General features: G+C 37.6%; 1 protein-coding gene across 4 annotated transcripts in view; it reads right to left on the bottom strand.

Annotated features, from left to right (window-relative positions):
• Positions 1-18,918, bottom strand: part of LOC106874122 (tetratricopeptide repeat protein 23) — a 185,094-nt gene that overhangs the window by 122,914 nt on the left and 43,262 nt on the right. For all 4 annotated transcript variants that reach the window (XM_014921734.3, XM_014921733.3, XM_014921732.3 and 1 more), the window contains exons 6-7: positions 12,483-12,608; positions 5,587-5,713 (exon numbers count right to left, since the gene is read on the bottom strand). In XM_014921734.3, coding sequence (XP_014777220.1) covers positions 5,587-5,713; positions 12,483-12,608 — 253 coding nt within the window. The remainder of the gene's footprint in view (positions 1-5,586; positions 5,714-12,482; positions 12,609-18,918) is intronic.

Below are 18,918 nucleotides of genomic sequence, written 5' to 3'. Positions count from 1 at the left end.
GTGTCAATGGTGGTTCCTGAAATTCTGAGCTGGAAACTACAGCCTAGAAGACGATCCTTGTCCTGAAAAATGTGAAGAGCTTGACGAGGACGTCTTGCAAACTCTGGTGGAACGAAATCCCATTGTAACTGTTAAGTAACTAACAGAGAAGTTTGGATTTGGTCATTCAATCAGTCATTCAAGTCAGTGCCAGAAGAAAAACAACCATCTTTGGTTTCAAGACGAACGGTGTTCTTCCATCAGGATAATTCTCAGCCACATACAGCGAGTATGACATTCCAAAGGCTGGAGCAGTTTGAATGGGAAATGATGCCCCACCCACCATATTTTCTGGACATTGCCCTATCTGATTATCATTTATTCCGCAGTCTTCAAAATCATTTGGATGGAAAAAATGTGAATTCTGTAGATGAGGTCAGAACAGTACTAGAGGACTACTTTTTAATCATGGACAAGTGAATTTTGGAAGAGGGCCTTGCAAGCCTACCATATAGATGGAAGAGCATTGTAAAAAATGAAGGATAGTATATCTTAGATTAAAAAAGAACTTTGCTTATCTTAATTTTGAAAACTAAAAGAAGTATAAACAAAACACATCATTTATGGGATGACCCAATATTTAACATTAAAATTGATGGTAATTGTTGTCAGAGACCACCTTGCTAAATGGTATAGAGCACTCAGCTGGTACCTGAGAGACATGGGGGTCAATTTTCTATAGCTGCCTATTGGCAACTTATTTTTTCCATCTTCTCAGTTGTTTACACAGTTATTCTGTGTTCAAAACTTACATTGTTGTCTGCAAAAATACTAACACACTTGGTGCTTCTAAAGTTTGTTTACAATATATATATATACATATAGAGAGAGAAAGATAGATATGTATGTATGTATGTTTAAAACAGGCAGGTCCACACTTTCCATATACCAAATTTGCTCATAAAATATTAGTTGGCCCGGAGCTAAACTTACATTCTTGTCTGTAAAATACCAACACACTTGGTGTTTCTAAAGTTTGTTTACAAAATATGTATGTATGTATGTATAAAACAAGCAGGTGCACAGTTTCCATATATCAAATTTGCACATAAAGAATTACCTGACTTAGGGATAAAGAAGAAAATACTTGCTCAAGGTGGCACACAATAAGACAGAACCTGAAAACATGGTTGCAAACGAAGTTTCATAACCACAGTCATACACACGTGCAGTTCTCTCACCTCTTTCTATCATACACATATATATATCTACACACATACAAGCTTATACATATACATGAAGAATTACCTTGAATGTTTATTCTACTTGCATTTATTAGTATCTGATTCTTTGGTACAGTTAGCTAAATTCATTTAACAGAGTGCATTATAGGTAACTACTTGTATTTATTAATCACTTATATATATATATATATATACATACATGTATATGTTTATGTGTATATATATATATATTTATATATATACACACAGAAACATTATCATTTCTAAATCTCTTAATGAGAGACATTCAGTAACAGTACTCTAAAGTAAAGATTATTTGCCAACAGAATGTGGCAGTCCCGGTTGGGACAAATGTTACTGTTTTTTAGCCCCAGGCAATATCATCTCCAGCTGGGTATATGACACACTATCTATGTCCTTATATTTTCGAACTGGGGAGTTCAGCATTCTCACTCAGCACAAAGCAATATCTGTGGACTGCGGTTATATGTGTGTGTGTGTGTGTGTGTGTGTGTGTGTGTGTGTGTGTGTGTGTGTGTGTGTGTGTGTGCTGCCATCCGGTTTCACCAGTCCTCAGTCAAATCGTCCAACCCATGCTAGCATGGAAAGCGGACGTTAAACGATGATGATGATGATGATATATATATATATATATATATATATAATATGTATATATGTATGTATGTACACATATTCTTTTATTCATTTATTTTTACACTTGTTTCAGTCATTTGACTGTAGCCATACTGGAGCACCAACTTTAGTCAAACAAATCAACCCCAGGACTTATTCTTTGTAAGCCTAATACTTATTATATTGGTCTCTTTTGCTGAACTGCTAATTTATAGGGATGTAAACACACCAACATTGAGTGTCAAGCGATGGGGGGTGGGGTGACAAACACAGACACAAACAAATACACACACACACACACACATATACGTATATATATATATATATATATATATATATATACAGCAGGCTTCTTTCAGTTTCTGTCTACCAAATCCCCTCACATGGCTTTGGTCAGACTGAAGCTATAGTAGAAGACAGTTGCCCAAGGTGCCACGCAGTGGGATGGAACCCAGAACCATGTGGTTGGGAAGCAAGCTTCTTACCATCAGCCATGCTGCACCTATGTATATATGTATATAGTATCATAATCATCATTGTTTTCACATCCACTTTTTGATGCCTACATTATCTGATGGAATTTGTTGAGATGGATTTTTCTACAGTCAAATGCCCTTTCTGTCACCAACCCTCACCACTTTCCAAGTAAGGTAATATTTTCCCATACCCAGATATGTTTTTTGCGGAATATTAGAAATTAATGGTACAGCTTGCATAACAGTGACTCTCATTTACAATTATAACATGATATCAAGACAAAAGGACATAAACTTAAAGACATACATCTTATAAACATGATGGACTTCTTTCAGCTTCTCTTAACCAAGTCCAAGCACAAACGTTGTTCAGCCTGGGGCTATAGTAGAAAACACTTGCCTAAAATGTCACATGGTGGAAATGAACTTAAAACCATGCAGTTGGAAAGCAGGTCTCAAAATGGAACACAACCACCACCACCACCACCACCACCAATCTCTCTCCACAGTAATAGGTGAGTGATAACCCATCTAGTACTAGTGGCCTGAAAGATGTGTCCAGCATACACTGTATGGTGTTTAACAAAATCCATCACCTCTCCATTCTTGTCCATCTCTCACTATATCCACTCTTTGCACCAAATTACTACAGTCATCATCACCTATTCTTCCCTACCCTCCTCCAATTCATATTTATCATCAATAATCCCTCAACCCTTGTTCTTCATCAATTGTATTCACCTTTCACTCATACCCTATCTCTCTAAACATCCCTCACTCTCCCCATTCATTCTTGCAACCTCTACACGCCCATGTTACCTGTTCATCTGTCTCCATTCTTATTTACCTGCTTGTACCTTGAGATACTCTCTACCTTCGCGTGCCCTCTCTACTGTAGCCCCATTCATTCAAAGAGGATCTTTGTTTTGCAAGCTACATGGTGACCTCACTAGTGCTGGTGTTATGAAAAAGAATCCAGTACAGTCTTCAAAGTGGTTGGAATTAGGAAGGGCATCCATCCATACAAGTAAATCAGACATTGGAGCATGATGCAGTCCTCAACCCTCATCATATCTTGTAAAACTGTCCAACCCAATGGCAGCAAGAAGTTGGAAGTTTAAAGAATAAGAAGATGATGATGATGATGATGATGATGATGATGAATTATGTTATATGCACATTAAGCTAAACAATACTAAACAGTCAGGCTGGTGGGCAGTTGAGCAGTTAGCCAATCAGGCAAGCAGACAAGCAGGAACCTACAGGCAGACTGAGAGAAGATATAAATATTGAGAAACAATGTAATTGACACATTGCAGCTCGTAATGCATTTATATGTATGCATATACAATGTGTTCAATCTAAATATGGCAAGTTTACGTCTCCTTTTCTTTCAGGAACAACTTGATATATTGAAGAACAGCCAATGTCATTGCAGAGCATAAAACTTAAGTTGTAGTTAAGAATAAGTTAGCTGATATAGAAGAATAGAAACCATGTGAGTATTGGAAATGTGTTACTTGGATCATGAGGATTCATGCTAAGTATCAAAATGTCGACATCATGACTACCACTCAGTGCTCTGTGAACACTGTAAAAGATGTAAGATGTGACATGGATAGTTGTAATGGAGACTACAAAGCTGTGGCCAGCAGGAAGGGACACAGCAGGTAATACTCACATCCTTGAACAAGGACTTAGACTTAATTCAGACAACTACATAAAATTGCTGGAGACTGTGGTCAAACCCTGGCTGGAGAGGATTGTTGTTGGAAAGCCCTATGTATGACAACAGGATTCAGATCCTTGCCACATCTCTAGCAAGAGTCAGAAGTGGTTACCAGAGAATTCTATGACTCCACCAGCCCCAAATTCTGGCCTCCTAATTCTCTTATTGTAAGGCTATAGATTACTACGTGTGGGGTGTGGTTGAGAAAGGCACCAACCACACGGCCTGAAACACCAAGCTTGAGCTGGTGGTCAAGATGAAGGAGGTGTTCAAAGATCTTCCCAGAAACACACTGAGGAATGCATAGGCCACATTCTGGAGCAGTCTTGAGGCCAAAGTGGAAGCTGAGGATAGATACATTGTGTAAACTGATATATTTAATTGATATTTTTTAAATACTTAAATTTTTGGATTGGAAATTGCATTTTCTTTTCCTTTTATGTGTTAACTTGCATGTGTGTGTGAGAGAGAGAGAGAGAGAGAGAGAGATGATTGCTCCCATTGGTTTTGAGATATGAATGTTTGAAGGAGAGGACAAAATTAAAGAGAATAATAGAAAAAAAGAAAAAACTAAGAAGCTGCATATATTTGTATCTATTATTCAATAAACACAGTATGTGTTTATGAGCCACTAATAGTTTCATGTGATGAAAACAGTTCAGTCAGTATTTTATAACATGTCTGATGCCTTCACACAATCCTCTGGTTCTGTCCACATGGCATAACAAGCTAAAACAGGAAGACAGGATAAGAGAAAATATGAGAAAAGGCAAGAAGGGAGTAAATGAAAAGGTGGAAGATTGAAAACACTGGAAAAAAATGAAAAAGAAAACAGAAAAAAGAAAGAATGGTGGAGGGGGAATTAGAGTTATGTCCTTTTTTACCATAAGGACATAAGGGTGAATGGATAGGAGCCTAGAATCTGTAGCACAGCAGCTCAATTCAGATATCCTTGTTTGGATATAACATGATAGTTGTAAATGAGAGTCACTGTCATATGAACAGTGTAATTCATTTCCAATATTCTGCATAAAAATATCTGGCCATGGGAAAATATTTCTTTGCTTGGAAACAAAGTTTGGCAAGAGGATGGGTATTGGACCATAGAAAATCTGCCTCAATAAACTTCATCTGACCCATGCAAACATGGAAAAGTGGACGTTAAGCAAACAATGACAAATGGGTGTGCATGTGTACGTACACACACACACACACACACACACACATTTATATACAGCATAGTCTTTCAACTATTTTTCCATGTTAAAATCAATAGCTGAAAACTTGGAAATGAAGTGAAAAAACTGTATCCATCAGCTGGAAAAAAATGAAAACAAGAAATGAAAACGAATTTTATATGCATAGAGTATCTAACAATTCCAGTGGAAGAGGCTATAGTAGCAGGGTTATATGTACGTTTGCATAATTATCTTGCAATTTTAACATTTTATTGTGCATGTTTCTGAAATAATAATGATAATGGTAATATTCTTTCTTAAAAAGTATAGCGTTACGTAAAGGATATTTTGCCCCAGTCTAAATAGAGCGCTATTAACTGTGGACTTCCTTCACCATGAGCTGCCTCAATAAGTTCGACAACTTGTTTGTAAGTATCCTCAGCTTCTGTCTGTTTCTTCTGTTTGCTGTAAAGTCTAACAGAAGAGAAATACAGAAAAGCATTAAACAAATAAACAGACAAAAAAAGATATCTATTCTTAAACCATTTGCCAAATAAAACTGACGGAGTTAACATAAAAAGGTAACAAACAACAGAAACTAAATAAAACTTCCTATTGTAAATGATGTTTGCCAAATGTGCGTAAGGGCGAAGTAAACTTGAAATATTTATTTTTGTTGAGTGTCTCTGGATTAATTAGGAATCTCAACATATCCAAATGGCATTTTTCCTATAGATACAAACAAAACATACATACACCAGCATACACACTCAGATTCATTCAGCTGAATATATGACCTGTCTTCATTCTCTTACACTATCTCTTAATATTTCTTTTTGATCATATATCAATGTCAGATATTATTTTTATTATTATTATTCTTATTTATTACCAACAACAACAACATCAACAACATCAACAACATCATCATCATCATCATCATCATCGTCGTCGTCGTCATCATCGTCATCATCATCATTACTATTATTATTATTATTATTAAAGCAGCGAGCTGGAAGAATCATTAGTATGCTGGGCAAAATGCCTAGTGGCATTTCATCCATCTTCTTCAACTTCTGAGTTCAAACGTTGCCAGGGTTGACTTTGCTTTTCATCCTTTTGTGGGGTCAATAAAATAAGTACCAGTTGAGCTTCTGGGGGTCAATGTAATTGACTTAACACTTCTCCGAAAACTATTGGCCTTGTGCCAAAATTTGAAATTATAAGATGGTAAGCTGGCAGAATTGTTAGCACACGGGGAAAAAAGCTTAGTGGCATTTTCTCCGTCGCTACATTCTGAGTTCAAATTCTGCCAAGGTCAACTTTGCCTTTCATCTTTTGGGGATCAATAAATGAAGTACCAGTGAAACACTGGGGTTGATGCATTAAACTAGTCCCCATTCCCCAAATTTTAGTAGAATGGATTATTATTATTATTATTATTATTATTATTATTATTATTATTATTATTATTATTATTATTATTGTTATAATTATTAATGCTGCGAGCTGGCAGAATCATCAGCATGTTGGGCAAAATGTTTTGTAGCATTTCATCCATCATGTTCTGAGTTCAAATGTCACTGGGGTCAACCTTGCCTTTCATCCTTTTGGGGTTGATAAAATAAGTACCAGTTGAGCATTGGGGTTGATGTAATCAACTTAACCCCACCCCAAAATTGGTGGCCTTGTGCAAAAATTAGAAATTATAAGGCAGCAAACTGGCAGAGTCATCAGCACACCAAGCAAAATGCTTTGTGGCATTTTGTCCATCCTAATGTTCTGAGTTTAAATTCCACCAACATCGACTTTGCTTTTCATACTATCAAAGTCAATAAAATAAGTACCATTTGAGCACTGGGTAGGTGTAATCAACTGTCACCCTCCCTCCAAAATTTCAGGCCTTGTGCCTTTAGTAGAAAGGATGATTGTTGTTGTTGTTGTTGTTCTTAAAGTAGTGAGTTGGCTGAATTGTTAGTGCATTAGAAAATAGTGTTTAAGAAGCATTTCTTCTAAGTTCAAATTCCACAGAGTATCAGCCAAGTACTAGGATCAATGTGATTAACTTACTCCTTCCAAGTAAAGTTGCTGGCCTTGCGCAAAAATTTTAATAATTATTGTTGTTGTTTGTTGATGATGGTGGTGTTTTTGGTAATGATATTATTGTGTTAATGTCAGAATTATTACTATTAATATTATCATCATGTGAGAGAGCAGCACATGCAATCAAAGTGAAACTGGGGTAAAATATACAAAGCCCAATATAGCCATCATGACTACCCGCCTGAAAAGGGTACACCAGGCACATGCATCACAACCATATGTGTGTGACATGGTGATCTCATTATCAAAATAAACAGTGCATGACCTTGCAAGTGGGGCCCAGTAAAAATTTTCTCCAGGACGAGTAGCTCATCCCACTCAAAACATCCCTAAATAACAGTTGTTTTAAGGATGATGAACAAATCATCCATGTTTCCAGAGGTGAATTATTCAAACCCCAAAGAATTCCTCTCAACACATGGCTATGATGCTCCCAAACTACTTCTGCTCATGATCAGAGATGCACATATGATCTGTCACTAAGGGACATCTTCAACTGGTTACGGTCAAACAATTGACAAGCAAATCTGTGGTATTGAGCAGAATATTTGCTGTAGCCCATATTTTATACCAAGACAAAAAACAGTGTAGTTAAGATCAAAAGCCATGTGAGCTAGTGCCTGGTACTGCATCAGGGAATTCTGTTATTATTACTACTACTACTACTACTACTACTACTACTATTACTACTACTACTACTACTACAACTACTACTATTACTACTAAAGTGATACAATGGTGCGGCTGGTTCAGATGCATCAGACAAAGCAGCTGAATCAGCTGACCCTCTCAAAATCCAAGGTAAGTGACCTTCTTCCATTTTGTTTCTCCAATAAACATGGTCCTTTTCAGAGTGGGGTGTGTGAATGTTCATGGCCTGGGATCAGCCTGGAAGCTAGGTCACTTGTTAAACAACCTCAGGTCACTCAATTAAGACACAGCCGCAATTAGTGAGACAAAGATTTCTAATGTGCAAGCACTAGCACCCATTTTCGATGATTATGAGATAGTCTCATCATGTGATCTGTTGGAAGTGGGCAGCAGGGTAGTAGTACTATTCTGAAAATCCTTAGATCTTGAAGTAAATCAATCTTCATGGACCTGGGTGGCAGGTTGGTGGTCCTAGATGTAGTGAAGGTGGTCATCTATGCCCTGACAGGGGCTGGAAGGCTAGAACTCTTCAGGTGTCTAGAAACATTCCCAGTAACGTCTTGCAGTTTAGTACTAGTAGGGGACAGGAGTGAGATTTTGGATGCACAGAAGGACTCTGTAGGACTAGTACACAGAAGAAGGAGATGCAAAAACCTCGGAAACCTACTCAGAGTCTTCCAATTGTTTGATACGTATCGACTGGATTTCCCTGATGTGCCAGTGTGGACATGGAGCAACCACAATGGGTCATCCTGATCATATCTAGATAGAGTATTTGTTAGGTCAGAGGATAAGGATAGTGTAGTTTTTCCACAATTTAAATTGGTCGGCTACACTGACCACAAGTTTGTGATCTGAACAGTTGAGTTAGATAGGACCCGTAGACAGAGACCTGGTAACTGGAAGTTAAACATGTTCTTTCCGGCACGCAAAGACGACAGGGACCGGATTAGTGAACTAGTTTAGTGACAGTTGATGGGGGCAATCATCAACAACCAGTGGTGGGCCGCCCTGAAGAGGGCAATTAGAGCATTGCCTCTGTTTTCATTTATCACCTGACCATCATGCCTTATTTCAGTTACTGTTTGACAGGTTGGAGCGTCTCTTATTTAATGTCTTGTGGAAGGGATACCTTCCAATGGTCAGGCAGTGAGTCTGTTGCCAACATCTTAGCGGAATAGCTATACCATGGCTCCTAATGCACAGACACACTCTTAGGTTATGCCACCTGCAACGATTTCTGGATGGTGAGTGCATGTGGGGTCCTTCTGTGAGGCTTGTCTTTCTGCAGCTTATCTCCTTGACAGAGCTGCAGTCCTGGTTGAAGAAAAGACCGAGACTAAGTAGCTGGCACCTAAAATGTCATCGGTACTCACAACCTTCTACCAGTTGGGCAATGGGATCAGTGGATGTTCTGCTTTAGAAATTTATATAGGATTAGCGCCGCGGAAATGCGATTAGTGTTGCGGAAATTAGTGCCGCAGATATTCTCAGGGAGACTCTGGGCACCAACGAGAAAGAACTGGCTAGTTTGTTCTGGAGGACTTACCAGGGAGCGTTACTGGTTTAAGATAAACTTTACAGGCTGTGCTGTCAGACAAATTTGTCGTTCAGTGTCCGGGTATTGTCGACTTGGGGGTTATGTTAATCAACTGCTGTCATGTGTGGGATGGATCCATCTCTCAGTCGAGTCTGTAGTGATGATCACACTGCCACCCTCCTCTAATTAGGCAGGCAAGGCAGTTTTCCATTGCCTGGTGGCTGTGGTGAAAGAGGCTGTTTGGTGGACAAAGCTGAAAGACTTGAGGACAGATACATTCCTCTTTGGTAGAGCTCTCACTAACTTCTTCAAGTTTCACTTGAAAAGGAAATTGAGAGTGAAGAGTGAAGTGCTGTCTTTGACTGAGTTTATTGAAAGGTGGCTAAAAGTTGCAAAAATGGCAAGAGTGGATGGTACCTCTTTAAGTGTAGACTTGTGAGTCGGAGAAAAGGAATTGGAGAGGAAAATCTTGGACAGTGGGGTTCCTCGATTATCCCTAAAGGCCTTCCTGTATCAGGAGGGCCACATCTCTATCATCTTCCCTGCCACTTTTTTTTTTGCTTTGTTAAACCTTTGTATGCTATGCATATGTCCCTTCTTTTTCAGTGTATACTGTGTATATTTACTTTCTTCCTTTTTTTTTTTTTGATCATTTCATTATACGTAAACCCCAACACTTTATGTCTGTCTTTGTATTGTCCCCCTCATCCTTTGCCCTTGTGACAAATAAATGAAATCATTACTATTGTTATTACTACTACTACTACTACTACTACTACTACTACTACTACTACTACTACTACTGCTGCTGCTGCTACTACTACTACTACTATTACTGCTACTACTAAAGTGATACAATGGTGAAATCATTTGTATGTCAGACAAAATGTTTAGTGACATTTCTTTTGAAACTTTATGTGCTGAGTTCAAATCCAGACAAGGTCAGCTTTGCCTTCTATCCTGTTGGAGTCAATAAGATAAAGTACAAGTTAATTACTTGGGTCAATATAATCAATTTGCACATTCACCTCAAAGTTGCTGGTCTTTTGACAAATTAGAAAGAATTATTGTTGTTATTGTTGTTGCTGACATGAGTGGTGGTGGTGTGTTAGTAACCAAAATTTATTATTACTCCAAAGCAGAACTGAGAAAGAATGTCAATGGAATTCCAAGGCTCAGTTGCCCCTTGAGGATCTTGAAAGTGTCCTAAAATAATTCAGTTTTAAGGGGTTGTGAGCATGTCAGGGTGGTGGAAGAGGAGATCAGAAAGGCCAAATATTACATTGTGAGAAGATGACCACTGCAAGGCTTTTTTCACACCAACAATACTGCATAGACAGACACCTTGACTACATCAACCATATTGCCTTAATGTGTTGACTATCCAAAATACATTAAAAGAGAAACGTCTGTAAGAACCACACCTAACGACTATCACATTTGAAATAAAAGCGTCCCACATAATTATTGCAAAAAGGTTTGGTAAAAAAAAATGATTGCAGAGAAGCATTCCAAAGGAACTGTAAAAGAATTACCTCTGAATGAGGGTAAGATATCTGTCATAAATTTTTTAATGCTTCTGCTTGCTTAACATAGCTATATACAAAACAGGCTCTCAAAAAGTACATGGCCTGGTGTGTATATGGAAGCAGAGATACCTGCTCAATGATTTTTGTTTTCTACATCTAGATGTAGTAGGCATCAACGAGACCAGGATTTCTGAGATGGAGTTGCTTCTTCTCATTCTGGATAACTGAATGGTTTATACATCATTCAGTCAGCTGGATTGAGTGGTAAGGGAGTATTTTCCTGGAAATACCTGGATCTAAAAGTAAGCCTGATATTCCTGGATTCAGATGATATATAGGTGGTCCTGAATGTGAACAGTAAAGAGGGAAATGAGGTTTTCACGTTCATGATTGTTTGCACTTGACAAGAGTTGGAAGTCAGATTCTTTCAGATGTACGGGGACATTTCAAGGAACAGCTCACACATCAGTGTTAATTTGCAATTGGAATGGGATCTTGGATACACACAGACATTGTGTTGGCCTTTAGAAAGACAAGCTGATGTGGACTGGCAGGTTCTGTTACTGGATTAACACAGAGCTGTGCTAACACCTGATCATTGCATCTTGTCTCAGGAAACAACTGACAGGATAAGAGTGAATACTCTTTTATTTCATTTCCAACAATTATTCTAGTGGGGTTTAAGGGGTACTGTGACTGATGATATACAGACACATGCCAAAGTTGTGACCACTGCAAAGATTCATGACAAATGACAGGAACAACAGAGTTGTCATTTATAGACTACATATTTCTGCAGTTCATTTTTTTTTTTTGACTAGCTGCAGGCCTTGGTCAAACACAGGCCAAGGTTGCACATTTAGTATCTAAAAATGTATCCAGTTGGACAATGTAATCACTGGAACATCAATAATCCCATTCTAAATGTAGACATTAGAAAGTATGAGCAACAATAGACTGGGAATGATTCTGGATGTCAATAAGTACATTCAGAGCATTCTTTTCTGAAAGATTTTCGGATCAGAGATTAGAGACATCTTTTAAAATTGTTTGGCCTGGCAAGGCTACAAAGAGAGAGGCCATTGTCAGCTTGGGACAAAGCCTACATGTACAAAAGTGCTGACAGCCACACTTACTTAAGATGCACACAGAGTGATGAAGCTACCCTGCATGCACTTGCTTCTCTGTCAGTAAATACAAAGACACTCATGTATACAAATGCGCACACACACACACACACACACACATGCCATGCATACAGATACACACAGATAGTCATGTATACAAATGTATACATAGATGCACACACATTTCACACTGAGGAGGTTGATATTTGAGGACAATCATTGCAAGCAAGAGACCCACAATGACACATAAACATAGAAATAAGATGACAAAACAGTGAAAAGAAATTACTTACTGTGCAAAATCAAGAGTCAGTTTAATGGCCCACATCTGAACAAGCTTTGAATCTGAAGAAGGTAATTTCTTCAAATTTTCGAGAAAACTTTCTGCTTTCAAGAGGTTTTTCTCACTTTCCACATATGTGGAACAGACAGTTAGTTAAGGAATAAATCCAAAAAGAGCAGGTGTTCAATAATAAATACACATAATTTGTATTATTGCACATATTTCTGTAAAATATTTGTGGGTGCAACGTAAAAGAAGGATAAAACAGATCATTCAATGGGCTACTAGAATGTCAAAAGTCATTGAAAATCTTCAACTTCAGCTAATTAAAAGAAACTCCATTACAAAAATTAACTAAATGTAAATACACACGCAGGTGCACACAGACACACACACACACATATTTATACATGTAACACATAGAGTAACTCCAAATAAGAGCATGACAGAGCATGACAGACCATGACAACTCATCCAACCCACGTCAACATGGAAAGTGGGCATAAAATTATGATAATGATGATGATAATGATGATAACGATGATGATGATGATGATGATGATGATGATGAGGAGGAGGAGGAGGAGGAGGAGGAGAAGAGACAATATGAGGAGCAGAGACAATATGAGGAGGAGAGACAATATGAGGAGGAGCAAGGCAGTGCCTGTGACCTTCGCAGAGCCTCTCAGACTGAGGAGGTACAACGGAGGGGAACATGGACTACAGAGAGATCCAGATTTTCTGTAGACATAAAATATGGCAACAATGGATGAAACAGTGGTGATAGGAAGGCAAGTGTTCGACGGACCAGGACAAATGTGGTATATGCTGGTTTATTGGTTCCGAGAAAAATAGACTGATATCACAGTAGCAGAAGAATCAGGGAGATGAAATAGCTAGTCAGTGTGCCAGAGTGAGTACTGATGTATATAAGCATTTGTTCAGGGAGGGTGAATGGGTATATAGACAGATGGACAGAGGAATATAGATAAAAATAAGGATGTATGTGTAAGATATTTGTAAATATATAAGAGTGTTCTTTCATGTGTTGGCATTTACATGTGGGTATATGTATGTGTGTACATTATAGATACATTCACATATGGGAATGTATTTATGAGTGCTCCTTCATATGTTAGTGTGTACATGTGCTCTCTCTTTATATATATATATATATATATATATATATATATATCATAAATATACAGGGATTAGCATTGAGTTGCTTCTCCAACATACTGAAAATTTAGAAATAGCAGTCAAAGAACTACTGATTCTAAACTACAAATTTTTCTCTAAACGGATGGCGATATTTATGGCACACGTGTGGCTGACCCCTAGGGGTGGATGTTGGGGCTAAAAGCAACAGTAACATCCACCCCTAGGGGTCAGCCACACTTAAGTGGCAATATACTTCACTTTATCGTGCAGTTACTGTTAATACTTCATTTAGAGAATTAACATTGCTTGTTTTCACTTTTTCGATATCAGTGAAGAATTTCACTGGAAAAGTATACATAAGGTTGCCAAGAATTTGTACCTCTCATCGAAGATCGGTGGCTATCAGACGCTGACGAAGGGAAATAACCCTGAAACCGGGATCCGTTCGTGCTACAGATCAAGATGAGAGGGATAACTTCCCTTGGCAAAACAAACAGGACACAGTAGTGTGTCAATAAGCCAGCTGGAGGAGATGTCCTCCTGGGGCTAAAAGCAACAGTAACATCCACCCCTAGGGGTCAGCCACACTTAAGTGGCAATATACTTCACTTTATCGTGCAGTTACTGTTAATACTTCATTTAGAGAATTAACATTTTTTATATATATATATATATATATATATGTGTATATGTATGTGGATGTATGTTTGTAAGTATATGTGTGTATATGAGTATGTTTATATGTATTTGTGTGTATATTTATATGTATGTGTATGTATATATATATGTTTGAATACTTATGTATATATGTGGATTTAGGTTTTTTTTTTTGTGTGTATATATATATATATATATGTGTGTGCATATATATACATACCTATATGTGTATATGTGTGTGTAGGCTTGTATATGTTGATGTATATAAATACATAAAGGTTTTTTATAGGTATATATATATATGTTTTTGTATGTATGTATGTATATATGTGTATGCATGTGTGTATATATATGTATACATATATATATGTGTATATGCGTATGTGTTTATTTAGTTATAGGCGTAGATGCATATATATATATATATGTGTGTATGTATATATGTGTGCATATTTGTATTTATGTGTATATGGGGATGGATATACATATATGTGTATTTGTGTATAGGTATGTATGTGTGTATGTATATGTGTATATTTATGTATATGAGTGCGTATATATATATGTGTATACATATGTGTATATGTGTATATAACTATGTGTGTTTGTATGTATATATATTTGCATGTATGTGTTGTCCATCCTACTTTCTAGTAGCGTCCAAATCTCTAACGGTTTTTTCAAATGAATCACATCATAACATTATCCAACTATAGTTATCATACTCGGTCATAATGTCTTATGTTTAAGATGATTCCCATGCATTTCCCTGAGGAGAAGTTTACATTTTTAACATCGCCGATTCCTATGGATCGCATAAATTGTAATTCTTTGAAACATATGTCGGAATAAAGTATGCAGTTATAACATGCGTTTTCTCCAGTCCTTAAATTTTTAAATATACTCAAATACCCAAAATATAAAGGAGTTTCTGCCTCACCAACAGGAATTACACCACATTTATTTTGTGATCTTTGCTGCCTTGGTTTCTATTAACCCATTCATTCTATCCGAATTATTATTTATTAGGATAGAATAAATACATATAATTATATATATATATATATATATATATATATATATATATATACACATATACATATATATATGTATACACAAATACACACACACACACACACACACACACACACACACATACATATATATATACTTTTACTTGTTTCAGTCATTTGACAGCAGCCATGCTGGAGCACTACCTTAAAGGGTTTTAGCCAGAGAAATCGATCCCATGACTTGTACTTTCAAAGCCTAGCATTTATTCTATTGGACACTTTGTGCCGAACTGATAAGTTACGGGGACGTAAACACACGAGCATCGGTTGTCAAGCGATGGTGGGGGCACAAACGCAGACACACAAACACATATACATATGCACATATATATATATATATATATATATATATATATATATATATACGCATACATATATACGACAGGCTTCTTTCAGTTTCCGTGTACCAAATCCACTCACAAGGCTTTGGTCGGCCCGAGGCTATAGTGGAAAACACTTGCCCAAGGTGCCACACAGTGGGACTGAATCAGGAAACCATGTGGTTTGTAAGCAAGCTACTTACCACACAGCCACTCCTGCGCCTATAATAATTATAAAGAATGTTCTTCTATAGTGACCTTTGAATATAAATTCAGCAATTTAAAGCTGGTGAGCAGGGCAGAAACAAATGTTGTGATCTAGTATTAAAGCCTGTTATTTTCCATCCGTGTTATATTATCCTTATATATATGTGTGTGTGTGTGTGTGTGTGTGTGTGTGTGTGTGTGTATGTGTTGATGACCATAGAGAGGAACGTGAAAAACAGGGAGATCTAAAATGTTTGTAGAAGACTTAGCGACAATGGTGAAGTGTCTATCATCATTATCATCATCATTGTTTAACGTCCGCTTTCCATGCTAGCATGGGTTGGACGATTTGACTGAGGACTGGTGAAACCGGATGGCAACACCAGGCTCCAATCTAATTTGGCAGAGTTTCTACAGCTGGATGCCCTTCCTAACGCCAACCACTCAGAGAGTGTAGTGGGTGCTTTTACGTGTCACCCGCACGAAAACGGCCACGCTCGAAATGGTGTCTTTTATGTGCCACCCGCACAAGCCAGTCCAGGGGCACTGGCAACGATCTCACTCGAAAATCCTACGGGAGCCAGTCAGGCGGTACTGGCAACGGCCACGCTCAAAATGGTGCATCTCATGTGCCACCCGCACAAGAGCCAGTCCAGGGGCACTGGCAACGATCTTACTTGGCTTGCCGGGTCTTCTCACGCACAGCACATTTCCAAAGGTCTCGGTCAGTAGTCATCGCCTCGGTGAGGCCCAATGTATGAAGGTCTTGCCTCACCACCTCAGCCCAGGTCTTCCTGGGCCTACCTCTTCCACGGGTTCCCTCAACTGTTAGGGTGTGGCACTTTTTCACGCAGCTATCCTCATCCATTCTCACCACATGTCCATACCAGCGCAATCGTCTCTCTTGCACACCACAACTGATGCTTCTAATGTTCAGCTTTTCTCTCAAGATACTTACACTCTGACGGGTATTCACATTGACATTACACATCCAACGGAGCATACTGGCTTCATTCCTTGCGAGCTTACGTATGTCCTCAGCAGTTACAGCCCATGTTTCACTGCCATGTAGCATGGCTGTTCGTACGCATGCGTCATACAGTCTGCCTTTTACTCTGAGTGAGAGTCCTTTTGTCGCCAGCAGGGGTAAGAGCTCTCTAAACTTTGCCCAGGCTATTCTTATTCTAGCAGCTACACTTTCAGCGCACCCACCCCCACTACTAACTTAGTCGCCCAGATAGCGGAAGCTATCGACTACCTCTAGTTTTTCACCCTGGAATGATATACGTTGATTGTCTCTCTTTGAGAGATTTAGAAATAATATTTCTATTTTTTGATCAGTGGTTGTGTGTCACCTGGAAAAGTATACGCCATAAAAACCCATGTAATTTATGCACTTTCTTTCACAAAAACAAAAAAAAAACTTTTGTGGGTGCGTAAATTACATGAGAAGATCATTTCCAGTATTTTTTCGAAATTTTAAAGTTGAGAAATGACATACAAATCATACAAATGTAAATATTCATACCGGAAGTTGACTCATTTAATGTCAGAATAGGTTTTTTTACAGAAAAAATAATAAAGTGAACTTTTATTTATGCTGGACAGTATAATGCTTACTTTTTCTGTATATATTTACTAAAACTATTACATGGTTAACTACTTCTTGAAGTTTGATGTTCTTGCAGGTAATCACTATCTGGGCCATATTTTACTGCATGTAATGCCGACAACAACATCATAATTCATCCTTGCACATGTAAACTCACTAAGTAAATATGACTTAATGTTCCTACAGAAACCTTCATTTACCTTAAACAATGTTTAATGTCATTTCACATTCATGTTGAATTATGCAGCAATTTTGTTCTTTTCATAGAACACTTGTTATGTATGTATTACCAGTTCTTTTGGAAAAATAGATTTTTGCTATTCTTGTTTATGTCTCCTCACAGACGTGTATATTCTAACAAGTCACTTCTTAAATTTCGCACCTCTTTTGTTCAATAAGCACTGAGTTAAACAAGCAAAGCTGTTTATTTTCTCCTTTCAATTTTTAATGTTTATTTTAGTGGGTTACCAAACTATCAGTTTGGTCTCCTGGCTAAAACAGTAATGACAAATTTTAAGGTTTGCTTGACATTTTATAAGTGTGAAAGGGTTTAAATTTTGATACTCTCTATCAAAGGTTCTAACAAGAATAGGTGGAAAATTAGAGCTTGAGACAAGAAGACACTTTTAACCAATCAGGATTCTGCTTACATAATCAGTTTGATCAGTCACCTTCTTCTGTTGGTTGAGTAAAGTGTCAACCAAGCTGATGTTTATTGGTTATTAAACTTATTTTGCAAGACTTGTGCATACTTATCAGCTTTGTCTTTGTTGATAAGAATTATCAACGACTTTTCCTGTGATCGTGATTTGAGAAAACATACAGAAGTATGCTAAAGATCAGACAACAATCTCTTGCGGGCAAGAAATGTAAAATAAAGTTTATTATAAACAACACAAACACTTCGTAATTTAATAGCTTTCAATGTGATACATGTTAAACAGAAATTATTTTTATTTAATGAAAATTTAATAAGTGAAATTAGGCTAAATACAACTAAACAGGAAACCTTTACACCCTGGCTATATCAGCAATTCTGAAAACTTTTGTGTGCAAATTTTACATGAGTAGAAGCTTTTTTTAACAATTTTTATCTAGAAAATCACCTGTGTAAATTACACAGGTGCACAAATTACATGAGATTTTACGGTATTCGGAAGGTGAAATCATCAGCACCATCTGGCTAAAGCAGCTACTCTGCGTTGATAAAGGGCAATAACCCAGAAATTAGTCCACAGATGTTGTTTTGCACATGATGGGAATGCTGAGAGCTCTGTTCGAAAATATAAGGACACAGATAGTGTCATTTAGCCAGCTAGAACCAATGTTTCTTGGGACTAAAACAACAGTAACATCATCCCTTTCGGGATAGCCACATTATCTTGGCAAATAGCCTTTACTTTGAAAGATTTAGAA

Source organism: Octopus bimaculoides, chromosome 9 (genome assembly GCF_046866305.1).
Source record: "Octopus bimaculoides isolate indiv1 chromosome 9, ASM4686630v1, whole genome shotgun sequence".
Taxonomy (NCBI): domain Eukaryota; kingdom Metazoa; phylum Mollusca; class Cephalopoda; order Octopoda; family Octopodidae; genus Octopus; species Octopus bimaculoides.
Note: the sequence above shows the minus strand (reverse complement) of the source record. Positions and strands in the feature narration are given on the sequence as shown.